The sequence below is a fragment of the Delphinapterus leucas genome, chromosome 15 (genome assembly GCF_059928025.1).
Source record: "Delphinapterus leucas isolate spDelLeu-1000000601 "Yukka" chromosome 15, BTC_Dleu_Yukka2, whole genome shotgun sequence".
Lineage (NCBI taxonomy): Eukaryota > Metazoa > Chordata > Mammalia > Artiodactyla > Monodontidae > Delphinapterus > Delphinapterus leucas.
The window spans coordinates 78,617,981-78,641,302 of NC_143143.1; the positions used below are offsets into that span (position 1 = coordinate 78,617,981).

At 45.9% G+C, this 23,322-nt stretch overlaps 1 protein-coding gene across 1 annotated transcript; it reads right to left on the reverse strand.

Annotated features, from left to right (window-relative positions):
- Nucleotides 1-1,267: 1,267 nt before the first annotated feature.
- Nucleotides 1,268-22,781, reverse strand: SALL4 (spalt like transcription factor 4). The gene is made up of 4 exons (XM_022597695.3): nucleotides 17,818-22,781; nucleotides 5,758-8,094; nucleotides 4,639-4,919; nucleotides 1,268-2,106 (listed from the first exon to the last, which is right to left on the reverse strand). Exons 1-4 carry the CDS (start codon nucleotides 17,945-17,947, stop codon nucleotides 1,687-1,689), a joined length of 3,168 nt encoding a protein of 1,055 aa, XP_022453403.1. The 5' UTR covers nucleotides 17,948-22,781; the 3' UTR covers nucleotides 1,268-1,686.
- Between the last annotated feature and the right edge of the window lie 541 nt (nucleotides 22,782-23,322).

Below are 23,322 nucleotides of genomic sequence, written 5' to 3' on the forward strand. Positions count from 1 at the left end.
CAGGATTCTCAAGTTTAGAGCAGAAACTACCAGAAAAACTTACATACACGCCTGGTGGTGAAAAAAAGAACCATCCAAAATTTATTCTCCAACAGACAGACAGCATCAGCAGGTAAAAACTACAGGGGTTTCTCCGTAGATCATACATTCACAAGGCATTATTAGCTTAACAAGTGAGAAAGCCTCTGGTGTATCTTCTGTAACAATATCCACTTCACAGTGTAAACAGGTACTATTATGTGTTCACTTACAATTCCAGAAGGAAAGGCACAACTTGGCAAAACAATTTTTTTTGGATCCTAAAGTCAGGTGCAATTACCGAGAGACAGACTTGAGAACAGTCACAATCCACTTTTCCACATAGAGGGGCAAAGACTTCACCCAGAAATGTGGGTCTTTCTTTCTCCTTCCTTGTTAAATCCTCAAGAGTAACACTTCATCGTCTGTTTAATATCACATATACAAAAGGGGGATTAAGAAAAAAAGAATCACAACATGTTGAACTTCCAGCTGCTCCCACCAATACATCAACTCTTAGGTTTACGACAGGGCCTAGGAACACTTCAGCGGTCATCAAATAAGAAAATAGAGACTATAGCTACAAAAATAACACATGAATGAGGTAGATAAATTAAAGCTTTCACATCCAGGACTTGCCTGTTCCAACTTGGTAGCCTTCATGCAATACTCAGAAAAAAAAAAAAATCTTCATAATTACTTGGCATAAGTCACAATCAAGGAACTTCTGGTACAAATTAGTATAAGAAGTTATTAGTATATAATAAGACACGCCCTTCCTGTGAGTTTGTTTCTTCAAGAACAGACACCCAGCTCTTCAAAGTAGGCACCGGTGAACTAAATTAGGTCACCTGAGATTCCCTGCTCAGGTGCTCACCTCTCCTGGTTTTAGGAAGAAGAAGGGCATCTGGAAAGCATAGGGAGGACACCTTGGCACTCTTGGGGCTCCAACTGAACTGTATTTAAATAAGCAGCAACACACACACCGACTTTCTAAGGACTAAAATCTGTCCACTTGAGGGCATTCTACTTAAGGTTCCAAGGTTGAAAAAAAATTTGGAATTCTACAACCTCGGCTTTAAAAAAAAAAAAAAAAAAGTACATTCAAAAAAGAAAAGAAAAATGGGTGTAGGGTTGGGAGAATACCAAACAGGTCCCTAAAAAGACGACAGACCTTGTCCATTTACCCGCATACAGTCACCGCAGAAGTAAGTATACAGTACCCACCCACCCCTCCCCCCACCCCCCAAACAGGCAAAACAGTTGTCTTCTCCATGGTGGTTCAACACCTTCCAACTTGAAATAGGTGACAGTCTTTGGAAACAGTTACTCTAGGTTGTACAAAGGTTTTATGTATATAGTTTGTTGCAAGTAACAAAACTACTTTGCAAGACCCGCTTCTTTCCAAAATTAAAAAAAAAAATACTAGTCTATATCTTAGTATGAATTTTTTTTTTGATTTTTCTTTTTTGTTTGTTTGTTTTTGCAAAGCAGCATAGCAACATTGTGATTGTAGGATGTGCCTGAGGTTGTGGTCACAACTGTAAACATTATTTGCACATCGGGAAGAAAACTGGAGGAGATGGGGTCTTTAAGAAAAACAAACAAAAAAGGGACAGTTCTAGAGAGGTCACTGCACTGCTCCTTCGACGTGCGTTCTCCTGTAGCTTAGCTGACGGCGATCTTGTTTTCCTCCAGGAAGTGAGGGAACTGGTGTTTGGGGACGCTGTCGGCAGCTCCTGGCTTCTCCACCTCGGCACTGATGGCCGACTGGGAGCCATCCATCTTGGAGGTAGCGGTGTTATTCACCACGGAGCTGGCCCCCAGCGACACCGGGAGGGTGGGAATGCCACCACTCTGGATCACAGAGATTTCGTTGGTCTTCATGGCCAGACCACCATTGAGCATGGTGGTGTACTGATTCCACACAACAGGGTCCACGTTCACCGAAGGGGCCAGGATTTCCTTGGGAAATATCTCGGGGACCCTCTTTCCGTCCGTTCCTAATAGAGCCATGGTGTTCTCGATGGCCAGCTTCCTGCCACGGCGTGCCGAGCTATTGTTGGCCCCATGCGTCATATAATGGACCTGTGGGAAGAGGGACAGAAAGGTTTCCACCAAAACAGAGATGGGATTGCATGTGGGCAAACCAAAGTCAAGTCTGCCTATGGTTTGGTCTATCTAAACTTATATTTTAAAATTAGATTTCATATTAAAAAAATCCAGATATCGGGCTTCTCTGGTGACGCGGTGGTTAAGAATCTGCCTGTCAATACAGGAGATATGGGTTCCAGTCCTGGTCCGGGAAGATCCCACATGCCGCGGAGCAACTAAGCCCATGCGCCACAACTACTGAGCCTGCGCTCTGGAGCCCACGCGCCACAACTACTGAAGCCCATGCACCTAGAGTCTGTGCTCCGCCACAAGAGAAGCCACCGCAATGAGAAGCCTGCGCACCGCAACAAAGAGTAGCCCCCGCTCGCCACAACTAAAGAAAAGCCCTGGTGCAGCGACGAAGACCCAATGCACCCAAAATAAATAAATTTATTTTTTTAAAAAAATACAGATACCTATTCTCTTGGGGGAAAAAAAAAATCAGATCATCTGGCAACCATGGATCTACATTCCTGCCTAGAGGCAAGTAAGGGCAACCGAGGTGGGGAATACACACTCCAATTTTCCCCATACCACTGTTCACATGTACAGTTTTGTCAACACCTACTACATAGCAGTGTTGTTTCAAGTGCTAGGGTTACAACTTGTGAACACACAAACTTACACAGTTAACAAATGGTACGGATCTTAACACATACAGACACGGAGTACAAGTAAAACGGGAATATCTATAAGACCAGTAGGTTACATCAATGTCAATATCCTGGTTATTATTTATTCTATAGTTGTGCAAAATTCTATCACTGGGAGAAACTAGCAAAGTGGGTAAGCATCTCTGTATGACTTCTCCCTCTACATGAATCGACAATTACTTGAATAAAAATTTGAGTTAAAGGGCTTCCCTGGTGGCGCAGTGGTTGAGAGTCCGCCTGCCGATGCAGGGGACGCGGGTTCGTGCCCCGGTCCGGGAAGATCCCACGTGCCGCGGAGCGGCTGGGCCCGTGAGCCATGGCCGCTGAGTCTGCGCGTCCAGAGCCTGTGCTCCGCAACAGGAGAGGCCACAACAGTGAGAGGCCCGCGTACCGCAAAAAAAAAAAAAAAAAGAAAAAAGAAAATTTGAGTTTAAAAAATAATCTTTGAACAAAACAGACCCTGGCCTGATGGAGCTGACATCCTAAATACATAGTGTGTCAACAAGAGTAATCACTGCTGTAGAGAAAAATAAGCCTAGTTGGGAAGGTTACACGAGGCCACGGGGAATGAATGTTATTTCATCTATGGTAGCAGACAAGGCAAGGACTCTTCTGAAGAGGAAAGAGATCCTACCACTTACTGCTGCTTCGACCTGGCCAGCCTCCTATCTGCAATTATGTTCCTGGTCTGGTTTTTGAGCTTTCAAATCCCTTTCTTTATAAAGAGTTGAAGAACGTGATGGGTCCTGGGTTTCAAGCATTCTCACATCACTTCACTGACATGCTTAGAAGTCAGCAGTTATCCCAGCAGGCTCAGACGTCACTTGCTCTTCATCACTCCAAGAAATTACTAAGATGTTCCTGGCATCACGTGAAACACTCATACAACTCAATTAATCTCCAAGCGACCCTGAGGTCATTACCATGATCCCCATGCCTGAGAAACCGAGGCACAGGAGCCACCTGCCCAAAGCCACTTACGCAGCAACAGCAGCTCCAAACCTTCCCCAGATTGATTCCAAGGCCCCTGAATAAACTTACGCTTTGTATTTCTGGAAGTTGGGATTACAGATTAAATTACTTCCATGTTCCTCCCCTGACATTTTTGCCACCTAGACTAAAATATTAAGAGAATATAGTTTTTTTAATAAGTACTTTTAATTTCTAAAATGACATGAGGTCTTCTAGGTCAACTTTAAGATGAAGTTTCAACCTTCATTCTCATTACAAAGAATTCAACTAGTCTACTCACTGGGGAGCTAGTTAGAGAAAAGAGGTCCAGAGAAACACGCCTGGAACAAAGTAGAGGCAGGACCATGAGGGAAACCCAGGTTTCCCATCCTGTGTCCTTACACAGGCCACTTTCGATCCTTACATGGGACAGTCTCCCAGGTAATATCTTAGGTGGAACCAACTTATCCTAACAATAGACACATGACATTCTTTGGAAGAACCCAGCTGTTCAGTTTCAAAGAAAGGCCAATAAACCTGGAGGCCTTCTTCCTTTAACTCCAGTGGCACTATATCTATGTTTAACTCGTGGTATTTATTTCAACCTAGCAGGCCAGGAAAACAAAAACCAACGTACAGGGTGGTCATCAAGTCTGAAAGCACAGGCAAATCTGTAAAGGATTTATCGACACTACATTACAATACAAGACAAACATCATCTGTGTTTCCAGGCTTGAACGATTTCATGCAGGCACTGACTACAACGGGAATCCCAACTTCAGAAATGTTGTAATGTGAGAAAGTCTCTTTCTTCTTTTTTCTGTTTTTTCTTTTTTGACTGCACTGCGAGGCTTGAACTCACCTTCAAGTTGCCTTTGGTGGTAAAAGCTCGCCCACAAATGTTACACACGAAAGGCTTCTCCCCGGTGTGAGTCCGCTCGTGAATCTGAAGCGCGCTGGCAGATGAGAAGTTCTTCCCGCACCTTGTGCAGCCGTGCTGCTTGGCCTGTCGTCGGGGCTGGATGGCTAGCAAAGGTGTCACGCCTGGGGACATGGTCGCGGGACCAACGAACGCACCAGGAACTTCAACTTTGACATAGGCTGGCTGGGCTCGGATAAATGTCGGTGGGCCAGTGCTCCGACCTGGTGTGCACAGAAAAAAAAAATCCCAAATTATCATCCTACAGTCATTCATTCTTCAATCCAAAAAGAAAGGAGCTTTGACCACAACTGCCCCACTGTTTGACAGCCTGCAAATAGCGTTCAGGAAATTGACACCTTGGAAGCAGCTTTCCTTTTACTTGTTTATCTGCATGGAGAGTGACTCCAGCACTTCAGAGAAGGTTACTATTTTGGCTTTAAAGGTATCAGCAACAGTCACAGGCAATGCAATTCCAAGTTCAAATTCCTGCACTCAGTTACCTTTATAAAGTAAGCCCTGACACTATCTTTCTGATTCTACGATGTTGCTATTCCCCCATTTTTGCCATTAATGCCGTCAACAGGCACCCCATTTATGTGGGGTGCTTTTAAAATAGGTTAGATTCTTTTCTCTCCCTCAAGAGTTATTAATTTGTGAACTTTACATAAGGGAGTGAGATTTCAGAATCAAGGAACTATGGCTTATCTCACTGGCCAAAAAGCAGTGCCCACTTTCTCAAATACTCTTCTACTGGAGCATTTACTTAGGATTACCCATGTTGCCCTCACAGGGCTCAAACACAAAAATAAAAACCCACCAAAAGTAAGTACGCTGTCCACACCCAACTTGCAAGAACCGTCGTAAATAAAAGCATGTCTCTACTACGACAGAGGTAGTTATTATTGCCCTCTATCCAGAAGTACCCACAGAAAGGCTAATCGCCCTACACGGGAGCTATTTCACATATACCACACTCTCCATTTGTCAAGTTCAACCCAGGTTCCTTTTGGATGACTCTGTGCCCAGAATGGACCTAAGTTAAATCCAAAGCTCTATCACCTTCCGTCTCAGTGCGGCTGTTCTCGGAGCTGTCCACTTTGCCACCGGTATCAGGAGACTTGGACTTGACACTCTCCACTTGGCTATTGGCTGGGGAGACTGCCTGGAAGGACGTGGTCTCCAGGACATCTGGACTTCGGCTCGGATACTCCTGGTCCCCCATCACTGAGGAGGAAGAGTCGTTGGTCAAGCCATCACTCTCCACGGAACCATTTTCTCGGCTGCTCTGTCGCTGCAGGACAAGACCAGTGAGACCCGTCTTCCCTGGGGCATCTAGGGAAGCCACCGAGGCCAGCCCTAGAGTAGGTGATGCCGAGTGGATGCTGGGAAGGGGCATGGGGACCTTCGAGGAGCTGCCAGGGGCCTCCTGGGAGCAGACTTCATCTACATCGATGCTCTCGACATCATCATGACAGACAACGCTTGTACTGCCATTTTCACCGACCGCCATTGGCTCGGGACCCGTAAAGTCACAGGGATTCTCCGGCAGAGGCGCGTTGGGAATCTGGCCGCCCATGTGCATCCGGATGTGCTGCTGCAGCATGACCGCGTTGGTAAACTTCTTCTGGCAGATGGGGCACGAATGCTGCGTCTTTATGGACGTGTTGGTCCGGTGCACCCCGAGGTGCGTCTTCAGGTTGCCTTTGGTGGAGAAGGCTCGACCACAGATCTTACACTGGAACGGCCTCTCCCCGGTGTGGGTGCGGTAATGCATCTTGAGGGAACTTTGGCAGCTTAAGACACGGTGGCATATGAGACATTCGTTGGGGTCGGTGGTGGCCTTGTCGATGTTCTCCACCAGCTGCTGCAATTTCAGGGTCTCTGACCCCGGCTCGGGTGTCCCACTCCCTTGGAAGCCACCAACCCTCGGGGAGTTATGGTTGGGCCCCACCCCAGGTAGGATGGATCCATCCTCACTTTCTGGAGAAGGCCCGGGCTGCAGGTCGTTGGGCAATGGGCCACCCATGAGGTCCTTGGAGTTAGTCCCCGAAGAGAGATTCTGAGATAGCCCTACATTGGGGGTCCCCGTCGCAAGGACAGGTTTGTTGTCTAAGGAGAGCCCGGGTTCATCTACGGGGACAGGGCCAGAGAGCGCATAGGGAAGGCCACTGCCCGCCGCCATCTTGTCGTGGAACTCGGCAAACAGCTGCGGGTTTGCCTTCACCTGGGGATGTCGATGAAAGTGCACCTTGAGGTTGCCCTTGGTGGTGAAGCGGTGGCCGCAGACAGAGCACACGAAGGGTCTCTCTCCGGTGTGGGAGCGGAGGTGGATCTGCAAGGAGCTATCAGTCCCAAAAACCTTGCTACAGTACTTACACTTGTGCTTGTAGAGGACCTCGTCCTTGGGTTTGACATCTACCGGGGAGACACTCGGTGGCTTCCCTTTCCCTTTCTTGGACGGGTCTAACGCCACCGCGGAGAAGGGGCTCTGGAAGAGCACAGAGCCTGGGGCCTGAGGTAACAACGCCCCCGGGAGACGCGACAGGACGTTGGGGAGCACCCGGGTCCCATCTGGCTTCAGGGCGAAGGGCGTCAGCCCTGGGGACACGGAGCTCGCAGCAGAAGGGATGCTGGAGTGAGGTAGCTTGGCTGGCTTCAAGGTGTCCAGGGGCAAAGCCGGGCTCCCCGCCTTCTGGCTGAGCAGAGCCACAGCCGCCGAAACCTGCTGGGACACGTGGCCGCCCAGCGTCTTCAGGGAGTCAGCTCCGGCCACGCCGCTGGAGTGGAGGGCGTGGGAGGCCCACAGGTTCACCTGCACGCGGATCTGCTCCGTGAGCTGGATTTGCTGGAGCTGCTGCTGCTGCAGACACAGGATCTGCTCGAGGACCCAGGGGATGCTGCTGGCGCCAGGCAGCGGGGCTGGGGGCGCGTCTACACCCCGCTGGTTCACGGCCACCTTGGTGCCCCGTAGTGCTTGAAGCGTGACGTTGGTGTTGGCCACTTTGCCTTTGGGTAAATAGCTTATGTCCTGGGGTGTGGGTGGCAGGGCGGCCTCCGTCTTTAAGTACACGATGGACTCTGCCCCCGGCTTCTCCCTCGTGTCCCCTGAGCTGCCACCGTCCTCTCTGTGACCGTCCTTCCTGCTTGGGCTGCGTGGCTGGTGGCTCAGCACAGCCCCGGAGAAGTCTTCTGAAGGCACCGGCCCCTCGCTGTCGTTCATGATGAGGACAGGTGGATTTTTAGTGCAATTCTTCTTATGGTCTAAGAACTCCGAGAAACTGAAGAACTCGGCACAGCATTTCTCACAGATGTGAGTCTCCTCCCGCCGAGGCCTCTTTATCCCTGCTCCGTCCACGTTCACGTCATCACCACTCCCTGGGGGGTTCATTGGAGTACCTGTGACAAGAGAGAAAAAGCTAAGAACTCTACCCAAGAAAGGATGTGGGGCGATTTCTTGGGAAAAACCACAGCTCACAGTCCAGAGGTCTTCGTGATCTGTGTCCCAACACGCACAAAACTGTGTAAGGGAACAAGGCATCCAAAGAGTCTCAAGTGAACCAATCACTTAGGTAGTGGGGGTCAAATCATAACCCCCCAAAATGTCCAATCCTAACCCCTGCACCTGTGCAAGCGACCTTCTTTGGGGCAGGGGGGGAAATCTTTGCAATTGTAATTAGGGTGGGTCCCAAGCCCAGTATCTGGTGTCCTTAAGGAGAAAAGAAAGGGACATGAGACAGAATAAGGCCATGTGAAGCCAAGGCAGGAGTTACGTGGCTTTTATAAGCCAAGGACGGCTGGAAGCCAACAAAAGGTAGGGAGGAGGCCTGGTACAGACTCACCCTCAGAGGCTCCAAAAGGAGCCCTGCAACTCCTAAATTTCAGCTGTCCACCCTCCAGAACTGTGAGAATAAATCTGTCTTAAACCATCTAGTCTGTGCCAACTTATTAAGGCAGCCCTGGGAAACGCATACAATTCATTAAAATAATCCCCTTGGAGCTCTGGCCCTCACCCAGCTGAGAGCTGGCTTGAAAGGCAAATGGATCTCATGCCACCATAAAATGATGTTGGAAACCTGCTCAATTCATGGCCGCTCATCTCCATCCTGGGCCCATCGAAAGTGAAATTGCAGTAAGTCACTCATTCAGACAATGTGGTAAGTGTACCTTCCCACCAGGGACAATGAAAGGTTAAAGGTGCTAAAAATTAATAAGAAAAAACACACTGAAAAAAAAGGAAAGATTGCATGTCCAAGAAAAAAAACTTCACTGACCTTCCTGATTACGAAAAACCTACAGAAATGCCTTAACAGGACATTAAAGGATTAATAAGCCATTAAACAAAGAAAGAAGCCCAAGAAAGGAAGGAAGGGATGGGAATGATGGATTTTATTCCTCACCTTCCGTTTGCAACTTCTACTCTGTTACACAAAAGTCAACCAACCGTCCTATTCTGGGTAGTTCTATTCCTGAAAATGAGTGGTCCCTGGACTTCTTTTGCAGTTGGGTCCTATTTCCTTCACAGTGACTGCTAGTCTGCACGTCACAATGCCTGTCGGGGGACTGTGCTTTTTAGCCAGATGCCTGAGTCCTGGCGGGTGGAGAACCTCTAAGCTACTTTATTTTTCTCATTTCCTGCCTCACCTATTATATGTACACCTTACCACTGACAAGTCATATAGGCACACCTCAGACCCAGCAACTCCAGGTGCGCAGATCCAAACCACAGACATTTGCACACGTATACAAAGATCCATGGAGAGGACTTCCCTGGTGGCGCAGTGGTTAAGAATCCACCTGCCAGCACAGGGGACACGGGCCGGGAAGATCCCACATGTCGCAGAGCAACGAAGCCCGTGCGCCACAACTACTGAAGGATGCACTCCACAACAAGAGAAGCCACCACAACGAGCAGCCCCCGCTCGCCACAACTAGAGAAAGCCTGCGTGCGGTAACAAAGACCCAACACAGCCAAATATAAACAAATAAATAAACTTATTTTTTTAAAAAAATCCATGGAGGAAGAGGGATATTTTTCACAGAAATGTTTAGAGCCACAAAAGAGGGGAAAAAAAAAAAAAAGGTAAATTTTGGTTTACCCACAGTACAAAAACGACGCAGAATTTCCGTACGTCCTGACATGGAGCCAGAAGTTAGGTGGAAGTAGGTTACAGAATAGTTTGTAAGGTGTGACCATTTTTGTTTAAAACAAATCCCATTTGAAATGTACAAATGCATGGGGGTAAGGCCAGGCAGTATCCACTTATCTTTTAAATAAAATGATCACTTTGTAAAGCCAACTAACCCATTTTGCCTCAATTCCTTGGGTGATTACATTTCCCAACAGCATGGGTTTTTGACTGAGGAGTCAGTCAACAATTTGGGGAGGGGCTGATCTTGCAACAAAGTGTATTTCTCTTGAGAAAGATCTATACTTTCCATCAGATTTTCAAACACTGGTTCTTTTACATTTCCATAGCACGGCCTTAATAAATTGACTTAATTTTTCCTAATTTCAGATTAAATAATCATCAAAAGTTCTGCAAGGTGTATGCGGGTCGGGGGTGAGCCAAGAGAAGGCAAACAGGTCAGGATCAATCCATGGAAAACAGGTTTGATGTGGTGGGCTTACCCCTCAGGATTTCTATTAAATGTGTAAAATCATGACAACCACGTAAGTTAGATGCTGTGTTAAGTGACGTGATTAATTTAACAAATGTTTGCTGAGTGCTGACCGTGAGCCTGGCGCCATCCTATGACCTGAAAGTGCAGATCCTGTACGTAGTCAGTTAACATCAGTTTCTCCACCTTTTCTATTTCGGCGGCTTATCTGGTTACCTGGGCAACTAGGGCTGCTGAACACAATAAGCCTTGTACCAGTCATTTAAAGCCTCACTCATTTAACAATACTTCTCGCCTCCTACTGAGTACAAGGCAGGGGCTAAGGGGGTGATAAAAAGATGAGCAGCCTAATAGCCTCCTGTAGTCCAGACTAGAACCTCCAGGTGCCCTGGGCTCCATACTATACCCATCCAACCCTATTTAACATCAGCCCCATTTACAGATAAGGAAAACAGACTTGGACGTAATGTGACTTATACCCAAGGCAACACAACGAAAAATCTAGTCATAGGTAACTTTTGAGCACTTACTATGTACCAGGTGTAATTTACATGTTATTAACAACTCTTGAGCTAGAGACTATCATATTTAACAGAGGGGGAAACTGAGGCACAGAGGACATTAACTTCCCCAAGGCAGGGCATGTGGTAAACTGCGGAGCCAACATTAAAACCAAGGCACGCAGGACCCAGACCGTCCCTTTGAACTCTTCCTTGATACCCTTCCTCCTAAGCATATGTTTCTTCTGTTGAGACTGGCAACTATCTTTCCTCTCACAGAAACCCCAGGAGGAACAGGAAAGCTTGAGGGGTCAGGTTTGGGGGTGTGGGGAGGTTAACTTAGGACATAATACACCCCTGCTACTTCCATGTGGAGTGTAGCAGGTAGGTACCTCCTTCCTTCCGGCTCCACAACTGCTCCAAAGCAATAGAATTTCCAAGAATCAAGTTAAATATATTCATCAATTCCCAGAATCCTTAAGATAGTACCTATTGGTACACCTTCCCAAGACTTCTAATGCGGTGTTTGCTGGGGTGTGTTGTTAAACCGGCACAATCTTTCTGGAAGTGCAATTCTGGCAATTATGTGTCAAGAACTTCAGAAGTAGAACTTAAAGAGTTTCTCTTGGGAGGGAAATACACCAGTAGGCTGGTGCCTATAAATACATACAACTTCTTCAGAGCACAGTTCACCAACATCATCATTTTAGTGCAATTCTCCTTCCACCCAGCAATTCCCTTGTTAGGAGTTTACTTTCTGTGATACCAGGATACAGGTTTCATAGTAACAAACAGCCTAAACAAAAAAGGATGCACTCTGGTCCATCAGTACGGTTCTGATTGAATAAATCAGGGTACACGAAAATGATGACTACTTTGTAGCCTTCAAAAATAAAGTAGATCTTTATTATATATGCTTGATCTGTAAGACAACCGCCCAAGACTGCTTTTCAAGAGGAAAATAAGTAGAGAACAGGATGTATAGATCCTCTTTGTGTCTGGGGATAAAGATATAAGTATGTACGTGGGAAACTTTTGAAATAATAGATGCTATGGCTGGTCCCTGCCTCTTGGAGCACAGGCCTGGGGTAGAAGAGAAACTTTAAAATGTATACACTTTTGGGACTTGCCTGGCGGTGCAGTGGTTAAGACTCCACACTTCCAATGCAGGGGACGCAGGTTCGATCCCTGGTCAGGGAGGCACATGCCAGTGCAGTGTGACCACAGAAAATAAATAAATAAATGTATACACTTCTGTACTTTGGCTTCTTTTTAATTAGCATGTTACACCCCTTTTTTCAGCCATTCTACTTCTGGAAATCTCTAACAAAGCTCATGTACAAATGCTTGTTAAGGGCCAAAGCAAAACTACTACTATCCTCCACAAACTGCAACAAAGTACTCACTTCAGACTCCTACACCTTAACTCACTTATCTTCGTAGCCACGTAAACAAGCATCTTTGTTCCCAATTCGCAAACATGGAAACTAAGGCTCAGAAATAAGTGCCTCAAGGTGCCGTGCTGGTAAAACACAAGGGCAGGGATTATAGCCTTAAATACTATTGAAGAAGAGAACTGAAGCTAGTGGCCTGATTTATAATTGTTTCTTCTAGAGCAGTTTCTTGAACTTTTTTTCATTTTACCCCTCTAGGAAGGCTTTTAAAGCTTTTTTTCCCTAATCACCGCCCCCCCCCGCCAAATTTTAATACCACCAATATACTATATTATCTGTTTATGCACTATGGTCCTTTGGAAGGCCACAAACCACTGTAACATCAATAAACATTTTTGCCCCCCCAAAAAAACCCAATTTTCACCCCCTTGGGGATAATATTCCCTTACTGACAATGCAGGTTTTAAAGGAGATAACTCTTTAAACTGGGGCTGATGAAATTAGACAGGAAAAAAAGATGGCAACCTTATTTTCACTCAGCTGAATTAAAACTTAACATTTCTTTCAATTATGAGCGTGGGGAACACACCTCAGCGGTATTTGCAGAACCCATGCCTATGTCATCAACAGAAAGCAGGTATTTTCCTGTGATGTCAATGCGGTTGCATTACTGGAAATTCTGGTTACCTGACTGACTGCTAGATCTCCTTTATTGTGTTCATAAAGAAGCACATGTTACTTTTACTAAGTGTTATCTCAATGCAATTTATTTCCTTGGTATTTCTATGTATCTTATTGTATGCATTTAAATACATTCTGATGAGAAGGGGTGAATGTGGCACAAAAAAGGTTAAGCTCCCTGCCCTAGAAGGATCCAACAGTTCCCAAGAGTGATTTACAACTTGAATACCAGCTTGCCTGCACTGTATACACAGGCTTGCCTCTTCTGTAGCCTCCAAGCAATACCGGCAACATCCCACTTGAGTCTTCAAACAGCAGGAGCTCTGTTTGCTGGTGCAGTAAAAAGTACTTCGACATTCAGACCACCACTGGCAAATACTGAAAGCGTATTTGCCAAAGAGTAAGACGACTCTGTTATGAACAATTGCTGGGTATGCTTAAGTTAACCCTTCCCAAAAGGAAAAAGCAAAGTTCAGAGGGATTACACAGCAACTAGATCTTCCATCCTTCTACCCCACCCCCACTCCGAATTTTAGGAATGTTATCTCTCAGCATCTAGTTATCCAATAAGTTGGAAGAATGCAGTAAACCCAGCAGGGGGCTTAGATTCAATCACTGCCAAATGGATAGAAAATACTCTTACTATTGTATAGGAAGAAAGCTCATCTGCCAGAGGCCAATCAAATTCTGGAGCCAGTGAAAATGCTTAAGAAAAAAACCTGTGTATCTCGAGAAAAGCATTATGCCTCAAGCTTATCTTCCCCCCCATTCCTATATTAAAAGAACGACAATGAGCAGATTATCTAGAGTACATAAACATCTTCTACCCCACCCCCACCGGCAGGATAACTGCTTACCAAAAAACAAAAAGAAATTGAGATGTCCTTAAGTACTGAACCAGTTCAAAGAAACTGGTTTACCAGTTTAATTTTACATCTGAATTCAGCAATCCGGGGAAACACTTAAGGAACAAGCCCTTAACTCAATTTGTAGGTGGCAAATTAGAGCAGTAATTAACTTTCTATTTAATTAAGGTACAAAAAAAATTTGTTCCAAATGGTCTTGGATCAAAATTCAAGTCTGCTGAAAAGGGAGAAGTAAAAGAATCAAAGTTTCTTTGTGCTATAAGGTGTGCGAGCTCTGCTATTTACGCTGTAGAGATACGTCCCATATTGCCTCAACTGGAGCTCATCTTTTAAGCAATTTGTAAACTCCATGAAGGCAGGAGCTTTTGCTGCCTCCTTCCCCAGATCCCCCTAGAACAAAGCCTTTCATAGACTTGAAATCTAGAAAAATAAATAAATAAATAGATGGCAACGATCAGAGATGCAGTTCTTACATGGATTTAGAGCTTTTAAAATTTTTAGATGCTTTTTTAAACAATCAAAAGCACAATAGGTTAAGGATGATGAAAAAGGGAATATCTTGAACTCTTCCCATCATTTTTTCCAGGGCAGTAAAGCCCAGAGCACCAAATGCAAACTCTGCTTTATTTTCGACTTGCTTCCCAGGACCTCTTATTCTAAAGCCTGCAGAGGCACATCTCAAAAATTAAAAGGGAGGAGAGATAACACTCAACCAGCTGAACACTCACCATAGCTCCCTCATCTGATAGAAAATCCCATCCCATAACCAACTCTTTAAAACCACGATAAACACAGCTTCTTGGATTTAGAGCAAGGCTCAAATCAAACAGGACAAGGCAACCCTGGGCAAGCCATTGCAACCAGGAGTTAAAGTTTACTCTAAAATGAGTAAAAATGAGGATTACAGATAATGTCGTTGAGGTCCCCAGCCTGGTGTCTGGCACACAGCAGGCTACAGATAAAACTGCAGAATTATCTCAACTTGGCAGTTCAGTGCCGTCTTGGCACAATAAAACATAAAACATTGTTATTTTGAACAAAATTAATTACTGATCACGTTTCCAGCACACAGTGGGTCTTGTATAGTGGAAACTATCTAAATAAACAGCATGCTTCATCTCCATGGTACACAGGAAGAACCCAAAAGCTCAGAAATCAAGGTTACACAGCTGAAAGTCATATAACCAGATTGGAATGCACACCTCACTCTAAAATCTTACCAAAACCTAACTTCATTTAAAAAGAGGAAGCATTAACTCTATCCCTCCCTCCCAAGATGGCTCCCCAACTCCCCACCGTGAGGAAGGCTGCAGAGGCTTTAAGGACCAACTAGCATTGACTTGTGCAATTTCTTTTTGACGGAACAAAAGCGGTGTGGGCAAGTTGTAGCCCCTTTCAGAAACTCAGATGGAAACACAGAAAGTCAGCCTGCAACATTAACTAACGCTTCGATCAACAAGATTTCCCTCTCCCTCTATTAAAATATAAGCTCCCAAGTGCCCTATTCTCAGAATCCTTACCGCCAATGTAGGTCATTTCAGTTTAGAAACTGGGGCTAGGCAGTTATTTGAAATTTGGGAATCTTAATCGTTGATGGCTGTAATCCAGTTTAGCACAAAGGGCATTTGAAACTCTTTTGAGAAAATGCTAATTTTCCTGTATGTAGCCTGAGTCCCCTGACCACCTGCAGATTTTCTGATCTAATTTTTTGCCGTACTTCATTTTCCTCCCTCAAAAAGTACATTCTTTATAAGTGGGTCTCAAATTGGCTTTGCAAAATAAGACCAGTCTAAACTGGATTTTTAAAATGATACATACAGGCCGCTCAAATACAAAATGCATCAGTTAAAATGTACTACTTGGGAAAACTACCTTCTGTCCTATCGTGGCAACTGGGGGACTCTGCAAACACATTCGAGGATCGAAGAATTCTTTCCAAGAATTCCAAAGACTTGGCAAAGAAAACCCGACACAGCCAGGGATAGCTCAAGCAACCAACTGGAGTCCCTAGCCTAGCCCAGCCCAGCGCTCTCCATCCCCCTGCCCCAGCCTGTCCCACCCATCAGGTGTGAGCCGGTACCTGCGAAGGGACCCGCCTCTCAGCAAAGGGCGAGGTTCCAGGCTGGGCCTCCAGGGGGCGCCCGCGCGCAGCTCGGCCGTCCACTCCAACCCAAGCGATCAGTAGCAACTCCCCCTCCCAAATCGTGGAGGGAGCGCACAGCCAGGCCCGCGATCCTAACCAGCTCGGGTTAACTGATTGCAAACTCCAGCTAGCGTTAATTTAAGAAGCTCCCCCTAAGGTGCCAAACACCACCAAAAGCCCCACTTCAGCGCGCCCACCCAAAATGAAGCGGGTAGGGGGAAGGGGAGGTCAGAGCAGGACCAGGGGAGGGGTCAGAGCCAGGAGCTCGCCCCTCCTCTCGGGAGGAAGCGGGCGGGCAGAGGGTTAACCCTTTTGTTCCAGGTGGGCCAGGCAACGAAGCCTCTCCATTCTCCCCCGCACTCCCCCTCCCAAGGCACAAAGAGAGTCCACCCTCCTCCGACCTTGGGTGCACGCTGCCCTGACCATCGGACGCCCGAAAACGCACAGCCGCCCCCTCGGTCAAGCAGATCTCTTTAATTTGCCCTGGAAAAATTTTATTTGAGGGGAAATAGGGATTTACGTTATATTATAAATTTAGGAAATTTACCACATTCCCTCCCCGAAATAAAAGGTACGGTAACCAAAACGTAGCAACCGTTTTCCCATCGGAGTTGTAGCTCGGAGTCGGGTTGCCGCGCACACCCCCATCACGGGCTGGGAAATTAGAAAGCAGGCGGCGAGAGGAGAGAAGCCACCAACAAGGCCCAAGAGGACGTTAAAAACGCCCCCTCCCCCCACGCGTACGCGAAAAACTTATCAGGCGACAATTTGGCGGGCCAGGACGGAGGGGAGATAGTGGGAAATCGACTGGCTCCTAAAGCCCCCTGGGTTACATGATTAGGAAGAGAGGAGTTTGCTTGGCCGCTCCCGACCGGGCTGGGGGTCCAGAACTCCTCCAGACCCTCAAGACGCGCAGCGCGGAAGCGTGGGCCGGGTCAGCCCCCGGAGCTCGCCCTGGCCACGACCGCCCAGTCCTGGCCCGACCTCTCCCCTCTGGCCCCCGGGGCGCGCGTTTGGAAAGCCGGGCGCCCTAGAAAAGGCACGCAAAACGCCAGCCTGGTGCACCCCAGCGGGGCTGCTGTGCGCCCGCGACCCCCGCCCCTGGGGGCCCACAGCCCTCCCGCCGGCCGCGGTTTATTTTTAGGAAGTCGGAAATCAAAGATGGCTGGAGGTCAGGCCCCGAAAGGTTAGGGCGAAGATCGGCAGGCGGCGTAGCCCCGGGAGAAAAGAGGAAAACCAAAAAAGAAATTTTTTTAAAAAAGGAAAATACTGTGCTCTTCTCCTCCACCTCTTCGGGCCCTCCAATCCCCTCCGCAGCGCTGGTGGCCCGCACCCCAGCTCCTGAGGGTGGGGAGAGGTCGCGCCCCCTCCCCCCTCTTGGCCCGGGAGGGGCGCGTACAACAGATCGTGCTCCCCCGGGAGGTCTTCCTAGGGTGCGCCCCTTCCCCAGCCTCCTACAAAGACCCTAATGGGTGAGGGAAAGAGTGGGGACCCCCGGGGTCTTTCTTTTAAAAAGCAGCGCCAGGGAGGGAGGAGGGGAGCCTAAGTTACAAGTGGGGGGGAGGCTACTAGTGAGGGGAGTGGAACCAATTACGAGAGGGGCAGAGGACAAGGAGAAGGGAACCTTTCAGGAATGAGGGACACAGGAGAGGCTGGGGGTCAATTTTACAATAAGAGCGAGACCCGGGGGTGAAACTTACACAAGAGGGGAGAAGCGATTAAAGGGGAGAAGTGTAAAATTAACGAGGGTGGGGGTGGGGAATGAGGCTGCCGCTCTCCTCTGGAACTGAGCCCCCAGATCTCGGTTCCCCAGTCTGCGGTGGAAGCCGTTGGCTCCCCAAAGTCCGCGCCTTCTAGGGTCCCGCGAACGTCCCGGAAACTGCCCGCCCGGGGCGTGCGCCCCCAGCCCCACTCACCCGGCTCCCCCGCCGCCGGCGCCGCTGCGGCCGCATCTGCAAACTCCGGGGCCGGCTGCTGCGGCTGCTGCTCGCCCTGGTCCTCCTCCGAGTTGATGTGTTGGGGTTTCGCCTGCTTGCGCCTCGACATGGTGCGAGCATCGGGGCGCCTGGAGAGCCGCGGTTATTTGCCCACTCCGCCACAAATTCCTGGAGTTCGGAAATTTACCCCCCTTCGGCCGGAACGCGCATGTCCCAGTAATTATTATTATCAATAATGCATTGCGATTTATCATGAGCCCTGACAGCTGATTGGCCTGGGTCCAAGACCTCAGAGATCATTTAAATAAGACCTCATTGATCAGGGAGGGGCGAGGCATTCTGGGCTTTGTAGTCCGGCCCTACAAGCGACAAAGGCGTGTTCATCGGGGGAGAGCAACTAATTAGCATCCGGGCTCAGATTGGCTGGATCGTGGACGAAATCCGAGGGGGACCCATCCTCGCTTCAGCTATCTGAATCCTCGGAGAGAAAAAGAAAAATGATTGTGTATTTACTAAAAACTTGGAGCTTCCGTAACAGTTTTGGAACGAGCGTATTTGGTAGTGTGCTCCAAAAATTACTTCTGTAAGGTTGATATCCTCGCAAGCCGGGGAGGAAGGTCTTTTCAGTGAAATATTTTGGCTCAGTGTTTACATCTACCAAAAAACAAAAAAACAAAAACAAAACAAAACAAAAAACTGAGATTTGACCCGTGTCCCCTCCCATCTCCTTTTTCACTGAAATGTTTAAATTGAGTCTGGAGGTATCTGAAGAATGGTAAATGGTGGTATATTCAACCTTCCCACCCCATTTCAACTCTTAAGGTGGCCTTCAAATTTCAGATTACCCCCTCACCATGATTTATTTCCTTTAAATGCTAAATAATAACCTCCAGGATTCATACTCAAAAGGTTTAGTTTACTGTCACAGTGCAGACCTTGATTTTTGGTTTGGGTTTTGGGTTTTGTTTTGTTTTTTAATTTAAAACGACTGGATACTAAATATAGAAAAGGTAGATTAAAAGCAAGTATAGTCAGAGATAATATCAAAACAAGGAGCGACTGCACTTTTTCCCCACAAGCCATAAATGTCTGATAACATCATTTTATTACTGAGACAATCCTCTTACATCTCCCATGGATCAGCAATGGGCGTTGTCATAGTAACTGGGTGTTGCCAAACTAATCATTATCGGAATTTTTTGCAATATGGACTTTACTGTGGAAAAGATGTGTAGTTCAAAGTGATTGCATCATCCTGACATGGAGATGCCTGGAATTTTCTAAAAGTGTGTATGTGTGTATAATATTATATGTATACACACCTCTACAGTAAATCTCTATGTATTTTATTCCATTAACTGCCTTGCATGATGTAAATGCTCAATAAATGTTGAATAAATGATGAAATCTTCAGCCTTCTAAGTCTTTGATTGGTGTTTCCCTGGTGCCTCTGGGCATGCGTCTGTATTTAGCATTTACTTCATTGTAAGGAACTGTGCAATTATAGACCGCTCCTCCACATTTGTGCATTGCATTTTCTTGATTAGTTATTCATCAGCTTCCCAGCTTGTTAGAGTTTCTGGTAAGCTCATCGGGAATGCAAGCAAAATAGAATGCTAAACTGATAAAGATGTTCACCTGGGTGTTTGGACAACCCAAGGCAGAAAATAAATCAGCTTATCATCTTTTTGATATTCATGGCCATCAATAAAACTTACTGGAGGAAAGAAGGTTAACCTCCAATTTTTGACTCTTTGTTTGAAAATGCTTGGCATTGTTTTCAGTCCCCTAAACCAAAAAAGAGAATTACAGTCAACAGCCCAAGTTGGAAAAGTAAGAATTTGGTTTAATAATACATGGAAGCTGTTTAGAATTCTCATACTGAGTAAAAAAGCCAATTAACACCTGCCTCACTGACTAATCTGCTTATATTCCCAACACCTTTTCTGTGTAAGGTAGTGTGGTAGATGTAATTTACCAATCTAAATGCATGTGCACTAGGTCTACAGCTCAAGAAATGTTAGTGGTTTAAGGAAAACTTAATTGAAGATATAGTTGTTTATACTTATTTTAGTTGGTGACAGTGAAAACACGATGCCGTTTCTGCTTAGAACAAGGTATTAAAATTATGCCACTTGAGTCTCCAAGTGATAATAATAATAATTAATTGAGCTCCTGGTATGTACCACAGGCTGCACTAAATGCACACTTTCTCCTTTTATCTTCCAAGAGAGGTTGGCATTGTTTTGTCCATTTTGAAAATGAGGAAACTGAGGTTTAAGGACATGAAATAACTTAATTAGGAAGTGGATGCGCTCAGTCCCTAAGCCCGATTTCAAAATTCTTTCATCACATCCCAATGATTGTCGTTCAGTGGTAGCTGAATACGGACAAGATAGCTAAACAAGTAAAAATTGTGGTAAAAGAAAACATATGTTAAATTAAGCCTGTCCTGAAAAATCCACAGTCTGTGGAAATAACTTGTACGGAGAAAGTCAAAGAGAAGTTTTCCCCAAAGGAAAACCTTCCATGAATATTATATTAAGAAAAGAAAGGCACAGGACACTTTTTGAATCTACTTCCAACTGATGAGCCAGGAGCTAGTAAGCCGGAGGTGAAGTAAGACCCTAGAACAAAGGGGGTGGGGGGGAGTAAATGGCGCACGGCAGGGCAGAAGGCCAGTGCCTAATCCACGGTAATTTTTTGGATGATTTAATATTCCCTAAAACCAAAAGACCTGGCTGTGATCAGAGTCAGGGGGAAAAAAAAGATCATTGTAAAGGATGGTATTAAACTTTGTAATGCCTTTGGTTAGGTGACTGGGTTTATGTATAATCCAGTCCTTCTCACTGTTTGCCCGGGGCAGAAATTGTCGGGAAATCGACTTCCTGTTATATCTTTCCTCAAGTAGTCTATGAACATTGAGGCTTTACTGTGTCTAAGGGTATCTGGGATACATAATCCCATTTCAGCTTCATTAAAATCCTTTCTTATTCCCATTTCATCCATGGCAAAACAAACTCAAAGCTCCCATCAGCGCCTCGTGGGTACTAACAGTCTTAGGCTGAATGTATGAATTCAGGAACTTTCCAGTTAAGGGTATAGGTCTCTGTGGAACTCAGACCTTCCAACTCTGTCCACAAAATCCCACCTCTGCTCTGTTCTGCAAGGAACTTTCTTCCCTTCTACTCTTTACGCCTCTTCACCTGCCCACTTCCACTAAGCCTCCAGTCTCAGTTCAAATTTTTCTTCCTAAAACCGGCGTTTTCTCATCCAAATTAGAACGGTCTCACCTATTAGTGTTGATTTCTAGAAATTCTTTCCTTTTATAGCATAGTTCAAAGTTTATAATTATAGATTGAATTGTCTATGTATTTATCACTTTTCACACTGCAGGTTCCACAAGGGCAGACACCTTCACCACTATGTCCTTAGCACTTAGCCACGGTAACAGAACACAGAAGTCACAATAAATGAATTTGGAGAATGACTTTGGAGACCTGAATATAAACTAGAGTATTAAGGGACTTCCCTGGTGGCTCAGTGGATAAGACTCCACACTCCCAATACAGGGGGCCTGGGTTCGATCCCTGGTCAGGGAACTAGATCCCACATGCATGCCACAACTAAGAGTTCACATGCCTGCATGCCACAACTAAGGAGCCCACGAGCCACAACTAAGATCCAGCACAACCAAATAAATAAATAAATATTTAAATAAAATAAAATAGAGTATTAAAAGGCAACTACCGTTGGTGGAAATGTAAAATGGTGCAACCGTTGTGGAAAATAGTATGGCAGTTTCTTTAAAAAAAATTAAACGTAGAATTACGGTAGGATCCAGCATTTCCACTTCTGGATATACATCTGAAAGAACTGAAAGCAGGGACATGAAGAGATACTTGTTCACCCAAATTCATAGCAGCATTATTCACAAGAGCTAAAAGGTGGACATAACCCAAGAGTCCATCAACAAACGAATGGATAAACAAAATGTGGTGTATACATACAATGGAATATTATTCAGCCTTAAAAATGAAAGAAATTCTGGGACTTCCCTGGTGATGCAGTGGTTAAGACTCCACGCCCCCCCAAGGCAGGGGGCCTGGGTTCGATCCCTGGTCAGGGAACTAGATCCCACAGACATGCTGCAACGAAGAATTCACATGCCTCAGGTAAGGAGTCAGCGAGCCACAGCTAAGACCTGGTGCAACCAAATAAATAAATATTTTTTTAAAAAATGAAAGAAACTCTGACTTGCTACAGCCTGGATAAACCTGGAAGACATCGTGCTAAGGGAAATAAGCCAGTCACAAGAAACACAAATGCTGTGTGATTCCGCTTCTATGAGGCACCCAGAGAAGCCAGATTCGTGGAGGTAGAAATTAGAGGGGTGATTGCCAGGGGCTGGGTGCAGGGGGAAACGGGGAGTTACTGTCCAGTGGGTGGAGTTTCAGTTTTGCACAATGGAAGGAGCTCTGGAGATTGCACAATCATGCGAATGCTCTTCATACCACTGAAGAGTTCACTTAAAGATGGTTAAATGGCAAAATTTTATGTTATGCGTATTTTACCACAATTGAGGAAAAAAGGCAATTACAGACTGATGGTTGCCTAACTATATACATTTATTAAAAATCACTGAAATGTACACTTATAATGGGTGAATTTTATGAGATGTACAGTGTATCTAATGAAGTTGTTTTTGGTCAGGAGAGCCTTCATCAAAAAGTCTACAAATAATAAATTCTGGAGAGGGTGTGGAGAAAAGGGAACCTTCATACACTGTTGGTGAGAATGTAAATTGATACAGCCACTAGGGAGAACAGTATGGAGGTTCCTTAAAAAACTACAAATAGAACTACCATACGACCCAGCAATCCCACTACTGGGCATATACCCTGAGAAAACCATAATTCAAAAAGAGTCATGTACCAAAATGTTCATTGCAGCTCTATTTACAGTAGCCAGGACATGGAAGCAACCTAAGTGTCCATCAGCAGATGAATGGATAAAGAAGATGTGGCACATCTATACAATGGAATATTACTCAGCCATAAAAAGAAACGAAATTGAGTTATTTGTAGTGAGGTGGATGGACCTAGGGTCTGTCATACAGAGTGAAGTAAGTCAGAAAGAGAAAAACAAATACTGTACGCTAACACATATATATGGAATCTAAAACAAAAAAAAATGGTCATGAAGAACCTGGGGCAAGATGGGAATAAAGACACAGACCTACTAGAGAATGGACTTGAGGACACGGGGAGGGGGAAGGGACAAAGCTGGGACGAAGTGGAAGAGTGGCATGGACATATCTACACTACCAAATGTAAAACAGATAGCTAGTGGGAAGCAGCCACATAGCACAAGAAGATCAGTTCGGTGCTTTGTGACCACCTAGAGGGGTAGGATAGGGAGGGTGGGAGGGAGGGAGACGCAAGAGGGAAGAGATATGGGGATATATGTATATGTATAGCTGAT